At 35.5% G+C, this 21575-nt stretch overlaps 1 protein-coding gene across 6 annotated transcripts in view; it reads right to left on the bottom strand.

The window, feature by feature from the left end:
* RANBP17 (RAN binding protein 17) overlaps positions 1 to 21575 on the bottom strand; it is a 301098-nt gene that overhangs the window by 81069 nt on the left and 198454 nt on the right. For all 6 annotated transcript variants that reach the window (XR_005358198.1, XR_005358199.1, XM_038534775.1 and 3 more), the window contains 4 exons: positions 14864 to 14937; positions 13748 to 13828; positions 3331 to 3394; positions 3131 to 3239 (listed from right to left, as the gene is read on the bottom strand). Coding sequence is in view for 4 of the 6 variants with exons in the window: in XM_038534775.1 (XP_038390703.1) it covers positions 3131 to 3239; positions 3331 to 3394; positions 13748 to 13828; positions 14864 to 14937 (328 nt within the window). In the remaining 2 variants the exon portion in view is untranslated. The remainder of the gene's footprint in view (positions 1 to 3130; positions 3240 to 3330; positions 3395 to 13747; positions 13829 to 14863; positions 14938 to 21575) is intronic.

A 21575-nucleotide genomic window follows, 5' to 3' on the forward strand; every position in this document is an offset into this window, starting at 1 on the left:
CCAAAAAAAACCCCATTTTCATCTGAAATACAACCTGGAGCATATAGCATCTAATTAAATTCATTCAAAGTACAAATTATTGAATAGAAACCAAAATGCATTTCAAAGTAAACACCAATCAATGTGACACCCCTTTTCTAATCATTCCAAAATGTGCATGTGGCTCATAAACAACATACTCAGTTTAGTTTGTTAGATTCAATTAGAATATGCTTTACATTTCAGTCCAAGAATTATAACCCATGCTTTGCAACCAGGTTGGTGAGGTGTTTCTTCTATTTGATTCTTACAAAAAAAAAAAAAAAAAAAGTCAGTGATATAAAAAGTTTTTTCCTAATTTTTTTTTGTTTAATTTGAGAAGAATTCTCATTACCTAATATTTTCACTTCTTTCATTTAATGCATGGATCTGTGCTTCTTTTGACAACAGCACCATCTCTTTTTCTTTTGTTTTCATAACAGTGAATACACAATAGAAAACTAGAAAGCCACACACACAGGAACTCTGGCAGCAATGTTCCAGTCAACCTAGTTTGTGAGACAAGGCTTCAAATAATAAAACTGTGTTCAGCAACACTCAACAAATGATCATCTGTAAAGTAATAACACTTTGAACAGAGAGCAACAAGCGACTAATCGAGCCCAAGAGTGGCCAACTATAGCTGATCACTTGTGAAAGTAGTCAGCCACTCGATTTGTTTTGTCTTGGAGAGGCCAATGATCAAAGCTACTCGCAGAAAGTACCTGGCAGGAATTGATGATTACAGAAACCATGATGATGGCATCCTGGTTATAGTGTACTTATGTATCATTCATTCACTAAATATTTACTGGGCACCTACAGGGTAGCAATTGGGAGATCGGTGCTAGAAAGCATGAAAAAGGCAAAGTCCATGCCCTGAAGGAGCTCAATGAATTTTGAGAAGAAGAGAAACTCTGGTTCTTAACAAGGAATAGAAGCACTTCCACAAAGTCAGTTTCTATTTCTCCCAAGGTATCCAAAATGTATTTCCAACACACCAGATATTTACCTTTTTTTTAAAAAAACTATGAACTAAAAAAATATCAATTTATACTTTATACTGTTATGGGTTAAGTAATTCAAAGGAATCTAACTCTGAGAAACCTAATAAGATCCCTTTCCAGTTATTCAAATTTATGTATTTTATTTCAGCTTCTCATACCTTACAGCTTACAATAAGCAATACTAAATAAAAGTAGTCTTCAAAGTGGCAGCATGTAATGCAGGGTCTTTCTGGGCATTATCATGACTCAATTAACATCACAAGGATAAGTGCAAGAGTGTGGTGAATACTGGTAGCGCTGTCTTGTTGTTGAAGCTACCATGGATTTATGGAAGGTTCTTTTGTCTATGATGACTATATGAGAGTGGAGCTTGAGCTACTCCATTTCCAGGTCCTGAAAATGTGTGTGACATGAACCTAATTCTAGGAAATCTCCTCCATCCAGTTCTCTATGATTTTGGTTGCCCCATTCCTTTCACTGTCTGGCAGGGTCATTAAAAGAGCATTTTTATGGCTTTCCAAAAGAAATTCAGTCTAGACAAGGGTCTTCGTTAATGCTTGGACAATTGGGAGGAAAGCAAGAGGGCAAGCTCCTTGAGGGCAGGGGCCTGTATGCCTGGCTGGTTTCTGTCCTGCCCCTAGAGCTCACAGCACAGCGTGTTCTCTAAATGATGACTGAGGAATGACAGAGTTGGGCTGCTCCTCTTCCCTCTAGTGCAGCAGCCAAGAGGTAATACAGGCCAGTGTGCAGTATGCAGAGCTGTCACTCAGATCTCCCACTTGCCTAAGGTAGCAGATGATTGGGTTTTGCATGCCTGGTTTACACTCTTCAAATATTTATAGACAGTTCTCTTTGCCTCAAGCCCTCGTTGTCACTTAGCCAAGTTATACATACACGGCTCTTTTAATCTTTCTTTAGAAATCAATCCCACCAAGCTCCTTAGTCATTCTAGATGTATTTCTCTCAACTTTTGGCTGTTTGTCTCTTTGGTAATTTATTCTGTTGAAATGCATGAAAATAATACAGATGTGGAGCAGAGGGCGGTTTAGTCACCTTTTTACTACAAGGAGGAATGTCTTTTATGGGCAAAAGAAAATTATCCTTTTTCCTTTTGGATGATCATGTTTTTAAAAATTCATATTTAAGTTGATGGATCAATCAATACATTGCAAGAGAAAGGATGAAAAAAAGTATCATCAGTATTATATATATTCTCTAACGATGATATTGTCATTGATTGAACTCTTTCTTGTGTCTATAAACTGATTAATTTAACCTGCAGTATTCAAACATGGGGGGAAAATGGGAACCTGGAGTAACATGGTCACCACAAAGAGACTTAAGTGCCCATCCTCAGGTACTGTCTATCTGTGGATAGGTCTAGCTAACTTCAGCTTTTCAGTGAAAAAAAATTTTTTAAAAGTTCTATTTTTTCCCATTATAGAGTAATACCTTAAAGAAAATTTCAAATAATCAAAATAAGAAAAAGTTACCTATACTTCACTACCACAAAATAACATTTACCATTTTTAAAGAATTTCATTTAAGTCTCTTTTGGATGCATTCCCCACCCACACCCCAGGCATGCTCATATCATTTGCACAGTTTAACACCTAGCTTTTTCACTTAATATTAATAAATGCCATGTATTGCATTGTTTTCAAATCCCAATTTTAATGACTACAGGCTATTCCATCAAGTAGATGTGCTATAATTTTACAATTCCCTACTGCTCGATATTTACATCGTTTCCATTTTTTCTTTAGGTTAAATGTCATTACAAAGAAAATTTTTGTGTGTAAAGCTTTTCTGCATTTAGGACTACTCTTAGATTCATAGCAGTAAAATTAATGGGTCAAGGATACAAAGAAAATAAATCCTGAGGTAAAGAATTAATGTAGGTTCTATTTGAAGTGAAAAATATCACTTTAAATACAAAGATTTGTCTTTTGGATCTGATGCTCAAATCATAGAAGGCTGTTGAAAACTGTCAAAGCTGACAAATTCTAGTCACTTAAGTGTGGTGCTCACTAGTATTCTGCTCCTTTAACTGCACAAGTATATTGCTGAGCCCTTATTAATCAAGCATAAATTCTTAACCTTACCTAGATCTACCATCAGAAGGCGAGTGAGGGCGGTGTAGAAGGTGGTGCGGCACCTGAAGTCGCTGAGGCTATAACTGTCACTGATTCCAAGGAAGGGGAAGTGTTCACTCTAAAGAAAGCAAAGAGCATCCGAAGTTACTAATGCTTTACCTAAACTACGCAGAAAATTCTAGTTACGAATTAAAGGAAGTAAGACTTACCGTGTGGTTTTTTAGCATAAATTTCACAGCATCTATCTTCACTAGTTTTTTTAAAAGGATATAGGTAATATAAGTTAAGGAATCTGGGGAAATATAATGGTCTTATCAACAGATAATAAGTCACAAAATAACACTGAACTCTAACAGTATCAATTTCTATTTATGAAGAATCAATATTATTTCTAAAGAGTATTCCTACAGAAATATCTTTCATTGTGTTAAGAATGATAATCCATTATTAACCAGTGCAATTACTTTTCCTATCTTATACATATTCTAGTTATGGAAAGGAAAAATGAATTTTATAATTAAGACAAAAACTTCTTTACTATTAAAGCCTTGATGGTAGAAAATTAAAACTGACCCTTTTTACATTTTTGGATATAACTTGAAAACTTCTTTTCACTTAATATTACTTCATAAAAAATAATTATAAAAGACCCATAATAGACTATCCAGAAAGAGAAAATTATTCAATTCTAAGAAACAATGGGCCCACTGAGTAGAAATCTAAGGAAATTCTGCTTTAGATGAAGAAGATCAGAATATAATTAGAAAGATGTAGCCAGGGATCCCTGGGTGGTGCAGCGGTTTAGCGCCTGCCTTTGGCCCAGGGCGCGATCCTGGAGACCCGGGATCGAATCCCACGTCGGGCTCCCGGTGTATGGAGCCTGCTTCTCCCTCTGCCTATGTCTCTGCCTCTCTCTCTCTCTCTCTCTCTCTATGTGACTATCATAAATAAATAAAAATTAAAAAAAAAAAAAAGAAAGATGTAGCCAACTGCATGTCATCAAGTGTTGGAGGACAGGTTTAAATAACCTAACATTTCTCAAGTACCTACCAGGTGTGAGCCATTTTGCATTTGTTCATTTGCCTAATCTTCACAATTATACTGTTAAATACAATTTCTTATTTCTAATCCATAGATAAGAAAATCGAAGTTCACTGGGCAGCCCGGGTGGCTCAGCAGTTTAGCGCCACCTTCGGCCCAGGGCATGATCCTGTTGACCCAGGGTCGGGTCCTGCATCCGGCTCCCTGCATGGGGCCTGCTTCTCCCTCTGCCTTTGTCTCTCTCTCTCTCTCTCTCATGAATGAAAATCGAAGTTCAGAGAAATGCAGTTACTTGTCCAAGATCATGCAGTTAGGACCTGATACTGCTTGAGATCTGAACTGAGGCTGCGTTGTCTCTACTGTACCACATTACCACCTCAATAGCTCATCTCAGAATGAGAATAAAGTTGAGAAATCATAAACACTGTCGCAAGGCCTAAATAATTTCTGGTGAATGCTGCCATCAAAGATGGGTTGATGAATTTCTAAGACTAGTATATAGACGCCCTCTTTTCTTACTTAGTCACTCAGGCATGGGTGTAAAAGAGCAGAAAAAGCATTGAACACAAGTCAGAAGAGCTGAGCTTTTGGCTTGACTACACCATCCACTCAGCTCTGAGTCTGAGTACTCTACTCAGCCCCTCTGGGCCTTAGTTTCCCCCTCTAACAAATGAGGGTGATACCCAAACCATCTTACAGGATCATTGTGAGGATCAGATAAGGCAAACGTCTTCGCCAATTATAAGTCCAGGAGGAAGATGCGAAGATGCAGAGAAATAACACGTACAGAATGTTTGCTACTTGCAGGGTTAATTCTCACAATCCCAGGAGATGGGCAGGATCACTTCTGTTTTTCTGATTAGGGAACAAATCCAAAAAAATCAAGTGAAATTTTCCAAAAGACAAACAGTATAATTCGGATTCAAATCCCTCTGCCTCTAAAGCAACCATTTCAGTTGCATTTTAAGCACATTCACTTTCATATTAAGACTGTAAACCTTTCTAAGGGCAGGGGCCACACCTGTGCATTTTCTTCAGTGCACTGACACCAGTGGGTTCTCAGTGCGCTGTGTTTTTCTGGCAGGCTGAAGAGGAACAAGATTAGGGCGGAGAGGCAGGAGGTCTTTCCTTGTGTACAAAGATGAGATTTGATGATTTTTCCCCAGTATAAATCACCGAGCAGAAGAACTGCCATTCAAACTTCACTCAGTTAAACAGGGGCGGGGATCAATAAACTAAGAAATATCTTAAGTAATTACCAAATACAATTCTCTTGGAATTGCAAAGTTAAAAGTGACAGGGTCTATGGGTAATAAGAATGCTGCCATTAATAGGAACCTTCCTGTCAGTGCTACTAATAAACAGCAAGTCATGTTTTGACAATAGAATATTTATGGTAGCAATAAACAGAACATTCACAGGAAGAGTCTCATCTGCCAAAGACACATTTTCTGTAGAACTGCATCTGTGCACTTTGTATCAAGGCCAGTCTCAGTGCCTTTTAATTATATTCTAAAGCAAAAAACTGATTAAGAATAATTTTTTACTTCTTTCAATAAAGAAAAAAATGAGAATTCATCTGATTATTTATATTCCCTTATAGGAATTAAACTCAAAGCTATTATGGTCCTTAAGAGAATCTGTAATGTTTTTTTAAAAAGGCAAATGGATACATCATCTTTATGATCTTTTTACTTTCATCTTGTTCTTCTCTAAGAGACTAGGGTTCTCTCATAAGATGCATGAGAGAGCATTTTTGTTGGGCGGGAGCATTTTAGTTGTGTGACACTACTACGTTAGATTTCGGAGGCCTGTCCAGAACAGCTCCTAACAGTGAACACAGTAATGGTGGCCAACAGTAATAGCATCAGTAGCAGGAGTCTAGAGTGGTAAGAATTTAGTAAAAGTCACACATGGAACATGTAAATGATAGGGTTAAAATTCAGACCCAGGTCTGACTCGAAACTATAAGCTCTTTTCACTTGGTCATGGCATACCCATCTGGTTTTAAAAAGGCTGGGAATTTTGAAGAGATCACTAATTTTTTGAGACACTACAGAAACTAGAACTAGGTCCCAGAAAAAAAAAACAAAAACAAAAACGGGAAAACTGTTCTTTTAGGTGGCACCAATTAAATAATGAGCTTTCCTCACATTCAGGACAGAGCAAACTCCATAGCCTGGCTGATGTTAACACACTAAACAAAATTCCTAGGGAATTTCCTGTTGGTATCCATGTAGTTATGAAAACACTGAGGAGGGTGAACAATGTTTTCCTGATAGCTAACATGACAAATGAAGAAAGGAAAGAAAAAGTCAAGACAAATGGGTGTATCTTACAGATGGTTGAAAATTTTGAAAATCTGTACCTTTGAAGAAGAGGAAAACCAGATTGGGAATGAATTGTTTTTTTTCAGTGACAGGAGTACTACACACTTTAGCTGATGGGCGTAGCAGTACCAACTATGACTTCAATTCATGGTATCTAGCCTTTACTGAGTATCAACATTTCATCAAACCTAAAATGTCACTGGTTATAAAAAAATCATTACTTTATGTGCTAAGAAAGAAAAGGTGTTTTAAAATATCAACTGTGGTATTTACATATCTTATTTACATTTATAAAATGTAAAGCAATTTCTGTTTTAGAATCAAAGGAGCAGTCTATTAGGCATATGATCTTCACTAAGTACCAGAGAGTAGATGATACACTGATATAGGCAATTATTTAAAAGCCATACATGTTTACAAATAGTTTTTTTGCAGACAGAATTAGATCCTGATAATAGGAGAAAGATCAGAGATAAGAAAATGACATGTAAGAAATTATTACAGGTAGGTGATAGGCACAAAGTATAATTACTGAAATATTAGTTTTGTTATTTCAAAAATGAGATTATGTTCATAAACCCTACTAGCCTAAAAAAATCCAAATATGTCTAACAAAAATGAAGCATCTTAAGGAATGCTAATGATTACTTAAAAGGAACAGGAGTTAAGGCTTTGTCAATTAACAAAAGGGGTAACATTAATTCAAATGCACACTATGTGAAATTTTGAAACAAGAGAGAAAAAAAGACTCCTAATCTCTAATAACTTACAATTAATAGCAGAGAGGACTAGCCAATACTAAGCTATACGATATTCATTCTCAGATATATAGGTAAGAACTAGGCGTTCAGGAGCATTAAGAAAAATAAAGATGATAGGAATGAAAATGAAAGAAATGAATATTCATTGAGCACCTACTAGGTGATAGGGTCTGTAGTACCAGGTGCCTTATTTTATTAGATAACTCAGATGTATTGTTACAGTGCTTGCTTCGATGGCACATACACTAAAATTAGAACAAGACAGAATATTAGCATGGTTCCTGTGCAGAGATATATTTTTACATAGTTACTATTTTATTTAATCCTTACAAAATTCCAGAGGTAGATAATATTCCCTTTCTACAGATGAAGTAACTGAGACTCAGAGAAATTAAATGACTTGTTCATGTTCTTTCAGTAAATACAATGACAAAGGATCATAACTAATTCAGTACAGCTTCACTAAGTCTTTAGCAAGACCTGAAAATTTAAAAGAGATCTAACTGAGTTGCAATGGGTCAAATGAAAAGAAAAGTGTATGTGGTGATTCAGTGAAAGGTAATGAAGGGTGTCAAGAAGGAAGGTAAAATAAATTTCCTTGGCCTGAGCATAAAGTACAAATTGTGGTTGAGTGGTGGATCAGGAAATTAGTTATGAGAACTCAAGAAGTCAAGTATTGTTACAGAACTCAAGTTCTAATCAATAATTTTACTTTGACCCAAGAAGCAAGTGGAAGCGATTCTGGGCTTTTGGGAAGAGAAATGATCAGATCACAATAATACTTGAGGAAGGTAATCTTCTGAAGCAGAAATCTAAAGAACTGAGTGAAGGTTTGAATGAATGGGTTACAGAAAAGGAGCAGAGAGGATTCTCATACTTGATTCTAGTATAAAAACAAATGGAGCAGATAAATTATGAGATGACTTTTCCATGGATAATAGAGACAGAAAACAAGTAAATAAATCAACATTTCTTTTGATGAGAAATGTTAATAGAAGTATGCCTGAGGGATATATGCTGAAACTAGTTTTATTTAACATTCTCAAAACCATCTGGAGATGGTGGTATTCACTGAAATAAAGCAATACATTTTAATACTGTTTCACAAAAGCAGAATTACTACTGTTTGTTACTAAGTATTTCCTGTAACACACATACCCAATTGTACTTCCATCTTCACTCTTATTTCATTCTACACCTTTGTTTCATGTCTCAGCCTCGACTCTTTCCTGACCCCCACCTCCTTCCAGTTTCATACCCCAGTGGTGGGAAGATCAGTGACAGGGTAAGGATGTCTGGTTTGCACATTACTTGTAGACTTAATGGTTTGTATATAAGCTATGTCCAAATGATGTTGAATAAAAAGAGCTCTCTCACAATCACCATATCAAAATGTCAGATATCCACATTATTTTTAATGCACAGATGTTCAGAAAATTAGTAATTTATTTGAGTTAAATTTTAAAAAGAAAAAGAAACTATGTTAATAAAACAATGGACTTTGAATTCTTAGAAAAAATTTGTGAAAGGTGGTCTGGAATCAGGATCAATCCTGTTAGAATTTAAAATCTGTGAGGGCAGGGTCTGTGTCTCATTTGTCTTTTTGCTCTGTACTTAGCAAATGTTAATTAATATCTGCTGAATTGAAAGAGGCCAGTAATAGAAAGTAAATTGTTAGGATGAATATGGAATTAAATTATTTTATTCTAGTGTTAAATCTAAATAAGGATGCAGTTCTGGGTATTGCACTAAAACAACAGCAACAACAAAAAACAAACAAGAAAAGACCAATGAAACTGGAAGAGGTTTGGGGTTGAAAAAGAAAAGCCTCAAGGTGATCAAGCAGCCTGATTAGGAAACAGAATCTCTGGCTTTAAAATGAAAAAAATTGAGAGAAGCCACTGATAGATTTCTGATACATGTGGGTAGGAATTATATTCACTAAATCCTGGTGTAACAGGAACTAAGGAGAATAGTCCCAAAGTCTTAGGGGGCTAGTGTGAAGCCAAATGTTTGGAATTATTTCTTTAACAAACAACTTGGGCCAGCTTCATGGGATGTCCATGCTATTCACTTGCACAGGGTTCTTCTATGCCTAGAAGGGTCTGTGTTTGCTTCAATGCTGTATTGTTGAGGTCTTGATTTTTTTTTTTTTTTAAGATTTTATTTTTAAGTCATCTCTAAACCCAATGCAGGGCTTGAACTACAACCCTGAGATCCAGAGTCACATGCTCCACTGACTGAGTCAGCCAGGTTCCTTGAAATGCTTAATAACTTATGAACAAGGCACCCCACATTTTCATTTTGTACGTGGCCCTGCAAATTATACAGGTAGTCTTGCAATAACATGGAGAAGTTATTCATCCTAAGAACTGTAGCTAATGGTAGCAACAGTGTAAAACGAGTTTGGATAAATTCATGAATTAGTGTAGAATCTGTTTTTAAGTGGTAAAGATATTCTGAGTTTTCTTTGAAGATGATGTAGTAAAGGCAACTACCAACAGAGGGCCTAATAGAAAATGAAATTTCCTTTCTCCTTATTATCTACCTGAAACCCAAAGTGAGACATGTTGTTGCTGTAAATTTGAGTAAACAATGAATTAAATAGGAATACTGATCAATTATTTTTCAAGGGAAAAAAACCTGAAATAATGATTACTAAATCAAACAGATTTTTTGATGAAATGTAACACATCCCTCCCTCTTTCTCAGCATGTAAAGCAAGTTTAATTGGTTGCTTTGTAGGACCCTTCTCTCCCCAGTTCCTCCAGAAGCTTCCTTGTTCTATTACTGGAACAATCTCATCTCTTTCCCAGTTAGACAGAAAATAGGATTTATGACTGGAACGTATTTGAAAGAGGGGAAAAGCGTCCACAAATATTAAACCTGGATGTGGAGTTGATTAAAAAGTTACTCAGAGGTATCTGCTAAGTGTATTATATATACCCCCATGAACTGAATCTTATGGGAAAACAAATTTTCCCTCAAAAAGGCCACTGGATTTTATTTTGTTTATTTATTTTAAAGATTTTATTTATTTATTCATGAGAGATAAAGAGAGAGAAGCAGAGACATAGACAGAGGGAGAAGCAGGCTCCATGCAGGGAGCCTGACGTGGGACTCGATCCTGGACCAGGATCATGCCCTGAGCCAAAGGCAGACGCTCAACTGCTGAGCCACCCACGCGTCCCAGGCCACTGGATTTTAAAATTACAGTAGTCTTACCAACTTGGAAAGCTTCAAACCATGGGGTAAAATAAAATGCAACAGCCTCTCCAGTTAAAATCCAAGGATTTAATGTAATGGCTTCCTCACACACACTTAAAGGAACTAGGTTAGCTCTAAAAATGTCAAGTCTGCCCTCCCCTAGTGAAGACAAAGTCTTATACAGAGGTACCCAATCTTCTTATTTGGGACATCTAGTCCTATCTTCCAACTATCTTAAAAAGCACAAGTTCTCACAGTAGAGCTCCTAAGTCACCAGCATCCCCAGAAACTTGCTGAAAATGCAAATTCTCACACCTCCGTCTAACACCTCCTAAAACATAAACTCTGGGGGTGAGGTCTAGCAATTTGTGTTCTAACAAGTACTCTACTGATTCTCACCATCACTAAGGTTTGAGAATACTATTTTTTTTTTAATTTTTATTTATTTATGATAGTCACACAGAGAGAGCGAGAGAGGCAGAGACACAGGCAGAGGGAGAAGCAGGCTCCATGCACCGGGAGCCCAATGTGGGATTCGATCCCGAGTCTCCAGGATCGCGCCCTGGGCCAAAGGCAGGCGCTAAACCGCTGCGCCACCCAGGGATCCCCGAGAATACTATTTTTTTATCTTTATTTTTTTTTAAATATTTTTATTTACTTACTCATGAGAGACACACAGAGACAGACGCAGAGACACAGGCAGAGGGAGAAGCAGACTCCATGCAGGGAGCCTGATGTGGGACTCGATCCCGGGTCACCAGGATCATGCCCTGGGCCAAAGGCAGGCGCCAAACTGCTGAGCCACCCAGGGATCCCAGAATACTACTTTAAAGGCAAGTAAACATGAGTCTTTTTAGCATTTCTTAAAAAGAACATCTTTTGTGATTTCAATTTCCAAACAAGTGGTCAGATACAAGAACACCAAAGTTCATAGACTGGTTTTGAGAACCAAAAAAAAATAGTGAGTAGGATTCACTCTGAAGAAGATAAAAATGGAAAAAACTAAATGAGAATTATCTTAGGACGTGCAATAGAAAGTAATCAGGAACATTTAAAAACTTTGTAGTAAGATGTTTTTCAGTTATTCCTTACTAATATTTTAAATACAAATATTTTGAATATTAATATGTAAACAGACTGCCATTAATAGAGGCCAGCTGGTAATGATTTTTATCTTGCATGGTTGTTTCTACTGCTGAAGAGTACCATCTTATTTTTAACATAGATATAATGTATGCTTTAAAATCAGGATTTAAAAACACATTATAATAAAGAAATCGATTGGAAACAACAAAACATGCATTAAGTAACCAGCAACTGCTCTGAAATAGACATACCACTCACATATTCCATTATGTAAATGAATTCAAAGATATTTCATGACTGATCAGCTAGAAGGGACATAATGATTTATAATTCAAATAACTGAGCACTGAAATCAAATTGAACTAATATATATTTCTAAATATGGAAACCTGAAATAATTGTTAGAAAATATAAATCAATGTACCCAAGTTGAAATCATTCGTATCCCTTGGTTTAAATGTTATAGCTTTTAAGTTTTATCTAATTAGTTTTCTGAAAATATGATTTTTTATTAACTTCAAGAAGTGTTCAAAAGCAATAAACAGCTTCTGAAACAAAAGGTTATAATTTTAGAATTAAAGAATATGTAAGAGATATAAGGTGATAGGAAAAGGATCTTAAATAGTGGGTTGAAATAAATTAGGTGTTATGCAAATTATACCAAAAAGAATACAAATTGAATTAATTTTATATTAGATTTCAATTCCAACCTAAAAAATAGGGTAAATCTAAACAATAGATACGTGCTATAAAATAACACAGGCTTCTTTCCAGATAATATGCTCTCAAAGTAATTCATTGTGAAAAGGCCAGAGTTTGCAAGACTAGGAAGTACTTATAAACCACTTCATATGTTAGAAATAAAGAGTATTTCAGCATTATTATTAAAAAAAATACAGGTTGAGTTTTTTTTTTAATAAGAAAAAATACATATCTTAAAAAGCCAAAATGACCACTGGAATTGGGTTGTACATCACTTTCCAGTAAAAAGGAAAAACAGCCTGGACAGGTGTAATTTATCATTTTTCTGATTTAATATCAAAGAAATATATTAAAATAATAAAAAGAATCCTGAAATCCTCAAAATTTGTAGTGATAAATAGCCCTCCCTGTCTTTATTGCATTATACCTACTAACAGAAATATTGCATGGTGGATTTTGCCAGACAAGGACGATTATTTTCCAATAAAAAGTTGCATATTAAATTCCAGCACAAAAGTGGGTGTCTAATACTTTGGAAATCTTTTATGGTTTCCCAAGGAACATAATTTTAAACTTAACTAATACAAACATATTCCTGCAGTAAACCTATATTAAAGATTTCCATCCAATGCCACCCATTTTCAGAATGCTGTCCTCATATTTAAATATCAGCTAATCTTGGTGGTTAACTAAACCAACACTTATTTTTCATAACTCCTCTATTTTTGATAGCTAACATATAAAAGAAAATCAACACACTTCTCTCTCATTGGTAGAAACAGGAGAATAGTATTAACTATAATACAATAAGAAATGATGATTCTGGTTTTAGATTTTAAAAACCTGCTAAAGATAGAAACCAAAACATTTAATGCATAATGAGATATCTTATTTTAGAGTAAATAAGATGTTGATTTGGTGGTGGCAATAATCCAAGAAGTGGTAAAGCAAACAAACATATAATTTTCTTCCTATTACTTCTTTGTGCCTCTTAAATAATCAAAATAATACTTTTTTAAATTGAAGAATAGTGAAACTATAGTATTTACTCTTAGGAATTCAATTTTTAGAAGGTAATATTTTTAAAACATTTTGACCTTCTTCAAATTAGTTATATGTTTTCTTTTAAAATAAGAAATCCTTGATGATTAAGAAAAATCACAGACTAAAACAGATGCTGTTGCATACTTTCTTATGTACCTGTTTATTAACCTGGATGGATATAAACATAACTTTAACTAGTTAGGAATCTATACATCCATGTAAATTCAATTGTGACTCTAAATAAATGTTCATAGTTGGTGGCTAATATAAATCTTTCAAAAACATACTTTACAGATAAGGATAAATGAAAGGATTTTTTATTAAAAACAATTACAAAAAACAAAACAAAACAAAAAACCAATTACAGACGTTAAGAGCAAGGAAAATACCTGGCCAACAGAATGCACCTGTTTGGGTGTTTCTATATATTACTAGATATATAGTAAAAAGGATATCCAACAGAAAGGTCATTTAGGAACTGGAGAGTCCTTGAAATCACAGGCTCACATCTCCCCCAGTATTTAAGATTCGTAACACTAAATATGAAAAAAAATGGTTTTAATTGTAAGTAAGGCGTTTGCTTGTATAAAGAGAACATGGAAATACACATATATTTACTTAAGTTAGGTGACCTAAATCAGAAACATCTCACTAAGTTGAAAAACAGGTTTAAATACCGCTGGATCATTTTCTATCCTATTCTCTCTAATGGCATAATCAAAATTATATCCAATCAATGTATAATGAACACTGTTCTCTGAAAAAAATTCTATAAATTTAGTTTTATAAATTAAAAAATTGTCTAAGTGTTTCACAAAAGAAACATCAAGTTTGTATGCAAAACAAACATATTAGGTAATGACAGCAAGAGTTACAAAGGTAGTCAAACAGAGGTTCACAATTACGCCATGAAATGAACCATCAAACTTGTGGCTCCCATGCTCACTTCTTAAAATCATAATTATTGGTATAGCTTTGTTCTCTGCAAGCAACATAGCACTGTCTGTTACACAGATAAACTGGGCTGCCAACGGGAGGTATACAAATTTAGGCTAAATGTACAAAATTATGCTCATGAGTAGAAACTAGTTAATTCTGCTAACAGATTATAAGGATGATTTCAGGGAAAGTTTCCATGAGGATGTCTCTGATAGCCATAGGTTCCTACTGGAAACAATGAATGCCCTGTCTTAAGGCAATCTAACCTCTCTCAATGATTCCAGTTTGCAAAAATCTCTTTAGTCAATCTTTGAAACTGGGAATTTTCTTCCTAATTAAAAACAAAAATGCTGCCCACTTGAAGAGTCAAAGTCTATAAATGTTTAAAACCATGTTTTGATGTTGCATGCTGCAGTTGTATGGGTACCTTGACAAATAAGAATGTCTTTTGGGTGGTAAATTTTAAATATGTGAAATTAAGTTTCAATTAAGAACAATGCTGCCATTCTAAGAATTAAAGCATAATTTAAAAAGGTCTTGTATTAAAAAATTAAAATTAAGAGATTTAAACACAGCAAAAATATCTACTACATTCAAAGCAACAACAACAAAAGAAAAATCAAAGAACTCACATTTTCGTCATGAATGTTTCTAGAACATGGTTGTCATCTGTTATTCCTAAAACTTCTGACATACGGGCATATACCTGTATGAAAACATTTAATTGTTAAAAGCTTTATCATTAACATATATTTTCAAGAGACTATTCAAATTGAACAAATGTGAGGTTTAAAGCATTGCTGAATCCACAATGAAGAAAGGAATGGGTAGAGGGAGCAAAGGAAGGATTTTTTTTTAAAGTATAATTTAAAAATTTATTCTCTTTTTCTTCCAGGAAGTACCTCTATTATTTTGAAATACATACCCACACTCACATACTCATTTTATTCCCAGCATACCACATAATTTTTTTTCTCAAAGTGGTAAACCACCCCCTTCTCAAAGATGGGCATATGTATAAAAAGGGCTGAAACATGGAGTGTCTCAATAAAAGGTTCCAACATTTAAAAAAATTTCCATCTATCCCAGCTATCAGCAAACCATCAAATAATTCAGGATTATGTCAGTCAGTTATAAAAAAAGGATTTCAAAAAGAAGAGGAAGTTAAAGAATTTACATTTTCCTCAAAAATCTCTCATTTAAGCTCCCCCAAATACAGAGATAGGTCTTACTTTCCATGCTGAAACTGAAATCCCAGGCTCAGAGATTCTCTGCTGAATACATCAGGGCCTGGGAATCCACTAAGCTTCCAATTAGGGAGTGTTGGTTGCAGACTTTGGGGTGCAACATTTCAGTCCCAACCCAAGCCACATTGAGCTTATAAACACATATCCCACTTTAAGTGGGAAAATGTCACCAGCAGCCAATGGAATATTCCCTAATAGCCTGGCAAAGCTGAGAGATGGGTTGACACCTCCATACTCCCTGATGCTCTGGTGTGATTCCAGGTTATCCCTGCCAGACACCAGCTGTATAGGATTTCTCTTCTGTGATTTGATCCCCTGTGATTGTGTTCTCTCACTTTCTCTTGATCTGCCTATTTCCTATGGTACAGTATGGCAACTTAACTTTCACTCTCTATGCCTTTAGCTTTTCACATGTAAACACCAGCTTGGTATACAGCCATAGGTCACAAAGGCGAGATAAAGATCACAGAGCACCACAAATCACCAGAATTAAAGGGTTATACAGGGGAGGAAGGCTGTTCATTGCAGAGATCTCGTATCTGGATTTTAAACACTATACAAAGCAGAAGTGTGTGTTCTGGGCTTCCAACCTAAGTCCTATAACCAGGAGCTGCTCCAGCCAGTGGTGAGTGAGTGGGGGAGAGAGAGAGAGGGAAAGGAAGGGGCAAGTGGAGAGGGCAAGAGAAGGAAGGAAGGGGCAGAAGAGTGGATGGGAAAAGCTGGGGAAAGAAAGATTGCGATTCACATTCCTGTTGAAAGGAAAGATTGCGATTCACATTCCTGTTGCCTCTTCTGCTAATTTCTGAGCCCTACAGAAAAGCATTTTAATGACTGTATCTAGGAGTTTGCTCACAAGAGTAGGCCTTTGTCTCCTAAGATTGAAGCTATCACTGTGTTTGTAAGATGTTTAGAGAGAAGAAGGAGCCAGGGAGAGAAAATCTCGGGAATGAGTTACCACCAATCCTCAATGATCAGAAACCTTGAAGCACACAAAAAGCTCAAAGGAAGACTGGTATGTGGAAAGGGAAGTTTCCCTTATCTCAGCATGATCCAAAACCTCTCTATGGAAGTCAATTGGGCCCTTGGAAAATCTGATACTGATAGATTGATGGCACATGAGGCCCTTCACAACTTGGCCCCAATGTACCTTATCTTCTAGCATTTGCCTCCATCTGAGGTCACAATAAAATACTGATGGATCACTGAGGCTCCTTATACAATTTCAGATTTTTTTTTAAAAAAGATTCTATTTATTTATTCATGAGACACACACACACACACACACACAGAGAGAGAGAGAGAGAGAGAGAGAATGGCAGAGATACAGGCAGAGGGAGAAGCAGGCTCTATGCAGGGAGCCCGACGTGGGCCTCGATCCTGGGTCTCCAGGATACACCTTGGGCTGCAGGCGGCGCTAAACCGCTGTGCCACAGGGGCTACCCCAATTTCAGATTTCTAGGAGTTCATGTACTGTTCATTTTGCCTAAATCAGCTTTCTTCATACTCTTCCCTTGATTCCCATTCAAAAGTTGTATCTCCTCGGAAGCCTTCTCTGCCTTCCCAGGAGGAACAAGTTGCATTATCCTTTATTTTCCCACAGTCTCTGGTCAATCCTTCTCTTATGGTATTTTTCACACTGTAATTGCCTGGGTGTCCCCCACGCCCCCTACACTGTATCATATTTTTGTAAAACCGAAGTTTACATTTTCAAGACTTTATAAATGCTATTTTTTATAGCATAACTCAGCATTAATCTAATTTAGATTTTACCCATGCCACACTGAACAATAAAACCACAATAACTAAAAAGTGTTTTTAAACATCTAAGACATTTTAGCATTTAAAAATAGCTTTTCTTTAATTGTTAGTAATTACAAGGAAGTTTTCTGTAGTGTCCCTAGCTTCAAGGAAGAAGGAAGCTAGGCAGGCAGGTCTGTTGTGCTCTGCTGTCAAAACAGTTTCTCAGAGCATCAGATTTGACCCAATAAGATACTAGAAAAAACAGTCAACATTGACACATGGCAGTGCTTTAATCCACAATTATCCTTGTAACTTGCACCATTCCTTTTATCATCCATTAGCTTTGATTCCCATTATCCCATCTAGAACTGTGTCAACGCTTTTGTCCCTGGGGATTTCTCTCCACTACTAGGATCTGACAGTCAAGCTGGAGTACTAAACAGGATCATTACCTCTTAAATCCACTTATCTGATCTACTGAATAGTAAATTGAAAAGCTCATTAAGAGCAACAATCTGATTTGTTTTCACGTGTGACAGGGTCATTTAAAATCAATGTATGATTACAGCATTTCTTTTAAAAGACTCTCACATTTTCCAAGGAACCTTATCATTCAGGAAGCATGCAGATAATATGAAAATGTCTTCAAACATTTGGAATTCAATTATAACATAGGCATATAATTTGGGGGTGGGAAGTAGTCTGTCCAGTAAGGAAATATCTTTAAGAATGTTTACCACAAAGCACAAATCAATGAATGCTTTCTACAGGAAAAATTCTAACACGATATTTTGGAGTTTTCAACATTTTCTAAAACTTCTATCATTTTACCAAAAAAATTTTTATTACAGGAAGAAGAAACTACATCACAATACTCATTTTAAGGAAGGATAATAGAAGTTGGCATAGGAATACAAGAAGGGAGGAGAAAAAAAACCTTCCTTTAAGTTCATAGATTTCTAATTTTTTATTTCAGAATCATTTAAGGTAATTAGATCATTATGAAAAATAAGCAAAGGTTTAAGAAATAAGAGACTAAGCTCATGTGTGTTGTCCATCCTTCTCTAAGGGATATGGTGAAGTTCAAATTAGCTATGCCTTTCTTTGGTCAGTGTTTCATATAACCAATGTGCACTCATCACAAGCTAGTTTTGCCTGGCCATTTGTGCCTTCTTCCCACTCTTCTTTTTTAAAATTTTACTTTTTAATATGACTGTATTTCTCTATTAGACTATAAGCTCCCTGAGGGCAGAGATGATGTTCTTTTATCTCCCATGCCTGATACTCAATAAATGTTGGTTAAACAAATTAGAAAATGAATATATTGTTAAAGTGCACATTTTGGTTGATTTCATTTCTTTCATAATTTTTTAACAAAAGCAAAACAACCATAAAGGGTATGGTTTTTGCACAGAACTTTTTCTCTGCAAAAATAATATACCCAAAATTCTACTTACCAGAAGAAACCCTGATAAAATTTTATTATTTAAAAAGCTCTCCCTTCCTTTGATACTGAGAGTATCCACTGTTGCCTGCCTGTTTGTGGCACTTCTCATATGATACAAAAGAATACAATTCTGTCATACTATTAATTTTCCATGTGCATATGTCTTTCCTCCGCTATTTCAAGCAAGTGCTGAGGGCAGGGAAAATATTTATTTCTTTTAACATCACCAGAATATTTAGAACATTCACGTGACAACCTTAGCAATGTAGAAAAGAAACATGGGCTTTGGTTCCCAAAGATAACTGAATTTGAATTCTGGATCTGCCACTAACTAGGTTAAAGTCTCTGAATCTTGGTTTCCTATCTGTAAAATAGAAATAATAATACCTACTTAATGGCTTTTGGACAGATGAAATGATGATACCTAAATACAGAGCCTGGCATTTGGTAGTTACTCAATAAATGCTGCTTCTCTCCTGGACCCCTTCTTATAAGTAGGTACTAAAAGCTGTCAGCTAATACCTTTCCAAGAGAAGGCTCATTATATAAAAAAAATAACAGAAAAGTAAGAAGGTGCTTATCTCGAAGATTTTCACACTTCACAGATAGAGTTAAACAAAACCTTAAATCTGTACTAACTTTGAAATCTTTACATATATATTCAGTCAATTCACACTAATAATGGTCAGGGGTATTTGTTAAAAGCATAAAACTTCAAAATTTCATGATACAAATCTGAATTTTTTCTACCTCTACGTAGCTATTATCTTAGAAGCTAGGAAAATTACCATTCTAACCACTCATCCATCTTTTTAGCTCTTGAAATGCAGGAAGTTGTTAAAAATGTAAGAAATCATCATTATTACAGATTTGAGAAGACATGCTCCTAAAAAAACTGTTCTAATATGTTTGTTTTCTTATCTTTGTTTATTTTACTTTATTTTACTTTTTAATTTCAGAAAAGAGTATTTGGGTATGTACATAATGCTTCACAATGCATATGTCCTCCTCTAACTCCTCTATTAACCAAAGGACAAATATTGCCTGCGAACAGGCAGGTAGCTTAAGTGATCTTGTATCTGGCTTTTTAAAAGGGAAACCAGGCAAGATAAGAAAACCAGACAAGGAATAAGCATACAAATAGAAGTAGGATTCTGAGTTGTAAATTTAATTTAATAAAGAATAAAAGCATATGGTGTGATAATTTTTAAAATTGCTTTCTTTTTCCAATCCTAATTCTTGGTCTTGGGTATCTGCAGTGTTGTCTCTAACATTCTGGTTATAACTTTGAAGAAACTAATTATGTCAATCCTTAAATTTGAAGTAGATTACAGAACTGGGAAACCCAGAATATTAGTTCCTAAAGGTTGTATGGATATATAATGACAGTCACAGAAATTCAATAACAGCCCTCTATGAAATGTACTCAAAAGCACCACATGAAACAAATTAAAAAGAACAATGAATCTCTCATTCTGTGCAAATAAGAAAATAAGAGAAAACACTGGTTCTATAGGTTTTCATAAGAGTTGTTATAATGAATTAAGATTTTGGATAATGAATCTTCAGAAAATTACAGTAAGTTAATACCCTTAGGCCTTCTATAAATGTTTAAGATGTTATAACTTCTCAAAGAGCTTTTGTAAGCAGGCTGAGTGCAGAAAATTAGCAGTGCTGTGGGAATCAACAACAAAGTATTCTGACATCAGATGATATACTTTCTTGAACCAATCTATTCCCCAAAATTCACATCTAATAATACAAAATTGATACCACAATTTTTTTAAAACTCCAATAATTATACATTTTAAAGTATTGTTTCAATCTGAAGTGATTTATCAAGATTTTTAACTGGTTGTAATTTGGTAAAACAAAGCCTGTCACCAGAAAGAATCCAATATAGTGAAAGCAGTAACATTCCTTAGGAAAAGAATTTTGGAACTTAGTGTGATATTACTTATTACGAATAAGAAACCAATTTTTGTATTTTTGTCTTAGGCTTCAAGCATCCCTGATGTCAATGTAGTGCTTTCTATAAAAGAGACCCGTTGAAGTGAGAGGTGGGGGTGGGGGGTGAGGGGGGGAGGAGAAGGAGAGGTGTAAGAGGGGATAGAGGATTTAATGACTTCGATCTAAATCGTTTGGAACTAAAGATACTGAGGTCTTTCATTAATGCTTGAAGCAAGTTAAAACATGATCACAATTAACTTATGACCACATCAAAAGGTATAATGGTACAAATATCATTGCTTCATATTAAATATACAAACTTAGTGCTGCTGAATAGATACACGTTAATCTTGGTTGACTAATTTTCCCATATCATTTAAGGTGGCATCACAAAATATAAGACCAAAATTAGGTAAAAAAAATCTTTTGCCAGAATTTAATTTTAAAACCATAATTAATGATGGAAACCAATTGGTAAAAAGGTTAGAATTCTGCTTGCCTGATTCAGTGGAATACAGAATGGCAACTGACAAAAGAAAAGCTGGCTATGGAAGTACAAAATAAATATAAATGTTAAGTGTTTATTTCAATTAGAATATCTGAACCCACCATCTGTGGTGGCCATCTTGCTAAGGGGACATGTACCTAACAAATCTCTTAAGAGGCATTCCCAATCTGCTTGAATAAGCCATTGTATAAGAAAACTTGGAGCGACCACTTTGGCCTCATATTTCCTTCGCTCTACATCCTGTGGCACAAAGCACGAACTCAGCAGGCTGGGGTGCAGGGCTGCCTGCTGCCTTGTGATAATCCCCTCTCCCAGTAGGGGCCTCCACTGATGCATGGCTAAGAACATGCTTCCTCTTTTGCTTGCACCCCAGTGGGGTTTCCATTCCTAACTTGGGCCCAAATCCAGACTACTAAGGAAGGGCTCCAGATGCTGCCAGAGATATTTTTGGA

Source organism: Canis lupus, chromosome 4, assembly GCF_011100685.1.
Source record: "Canis lupus familiaris isolate Mischka breed German Shepherd chromosome 4, alternate assembly UU_Cfam_GSD_1.0, whole genome shotgun sequence".
NCBI lineage: Eukaryota > Metazoa > Chordata > Mammalia > Carnivora > Canidae > Canis > Canis lupus.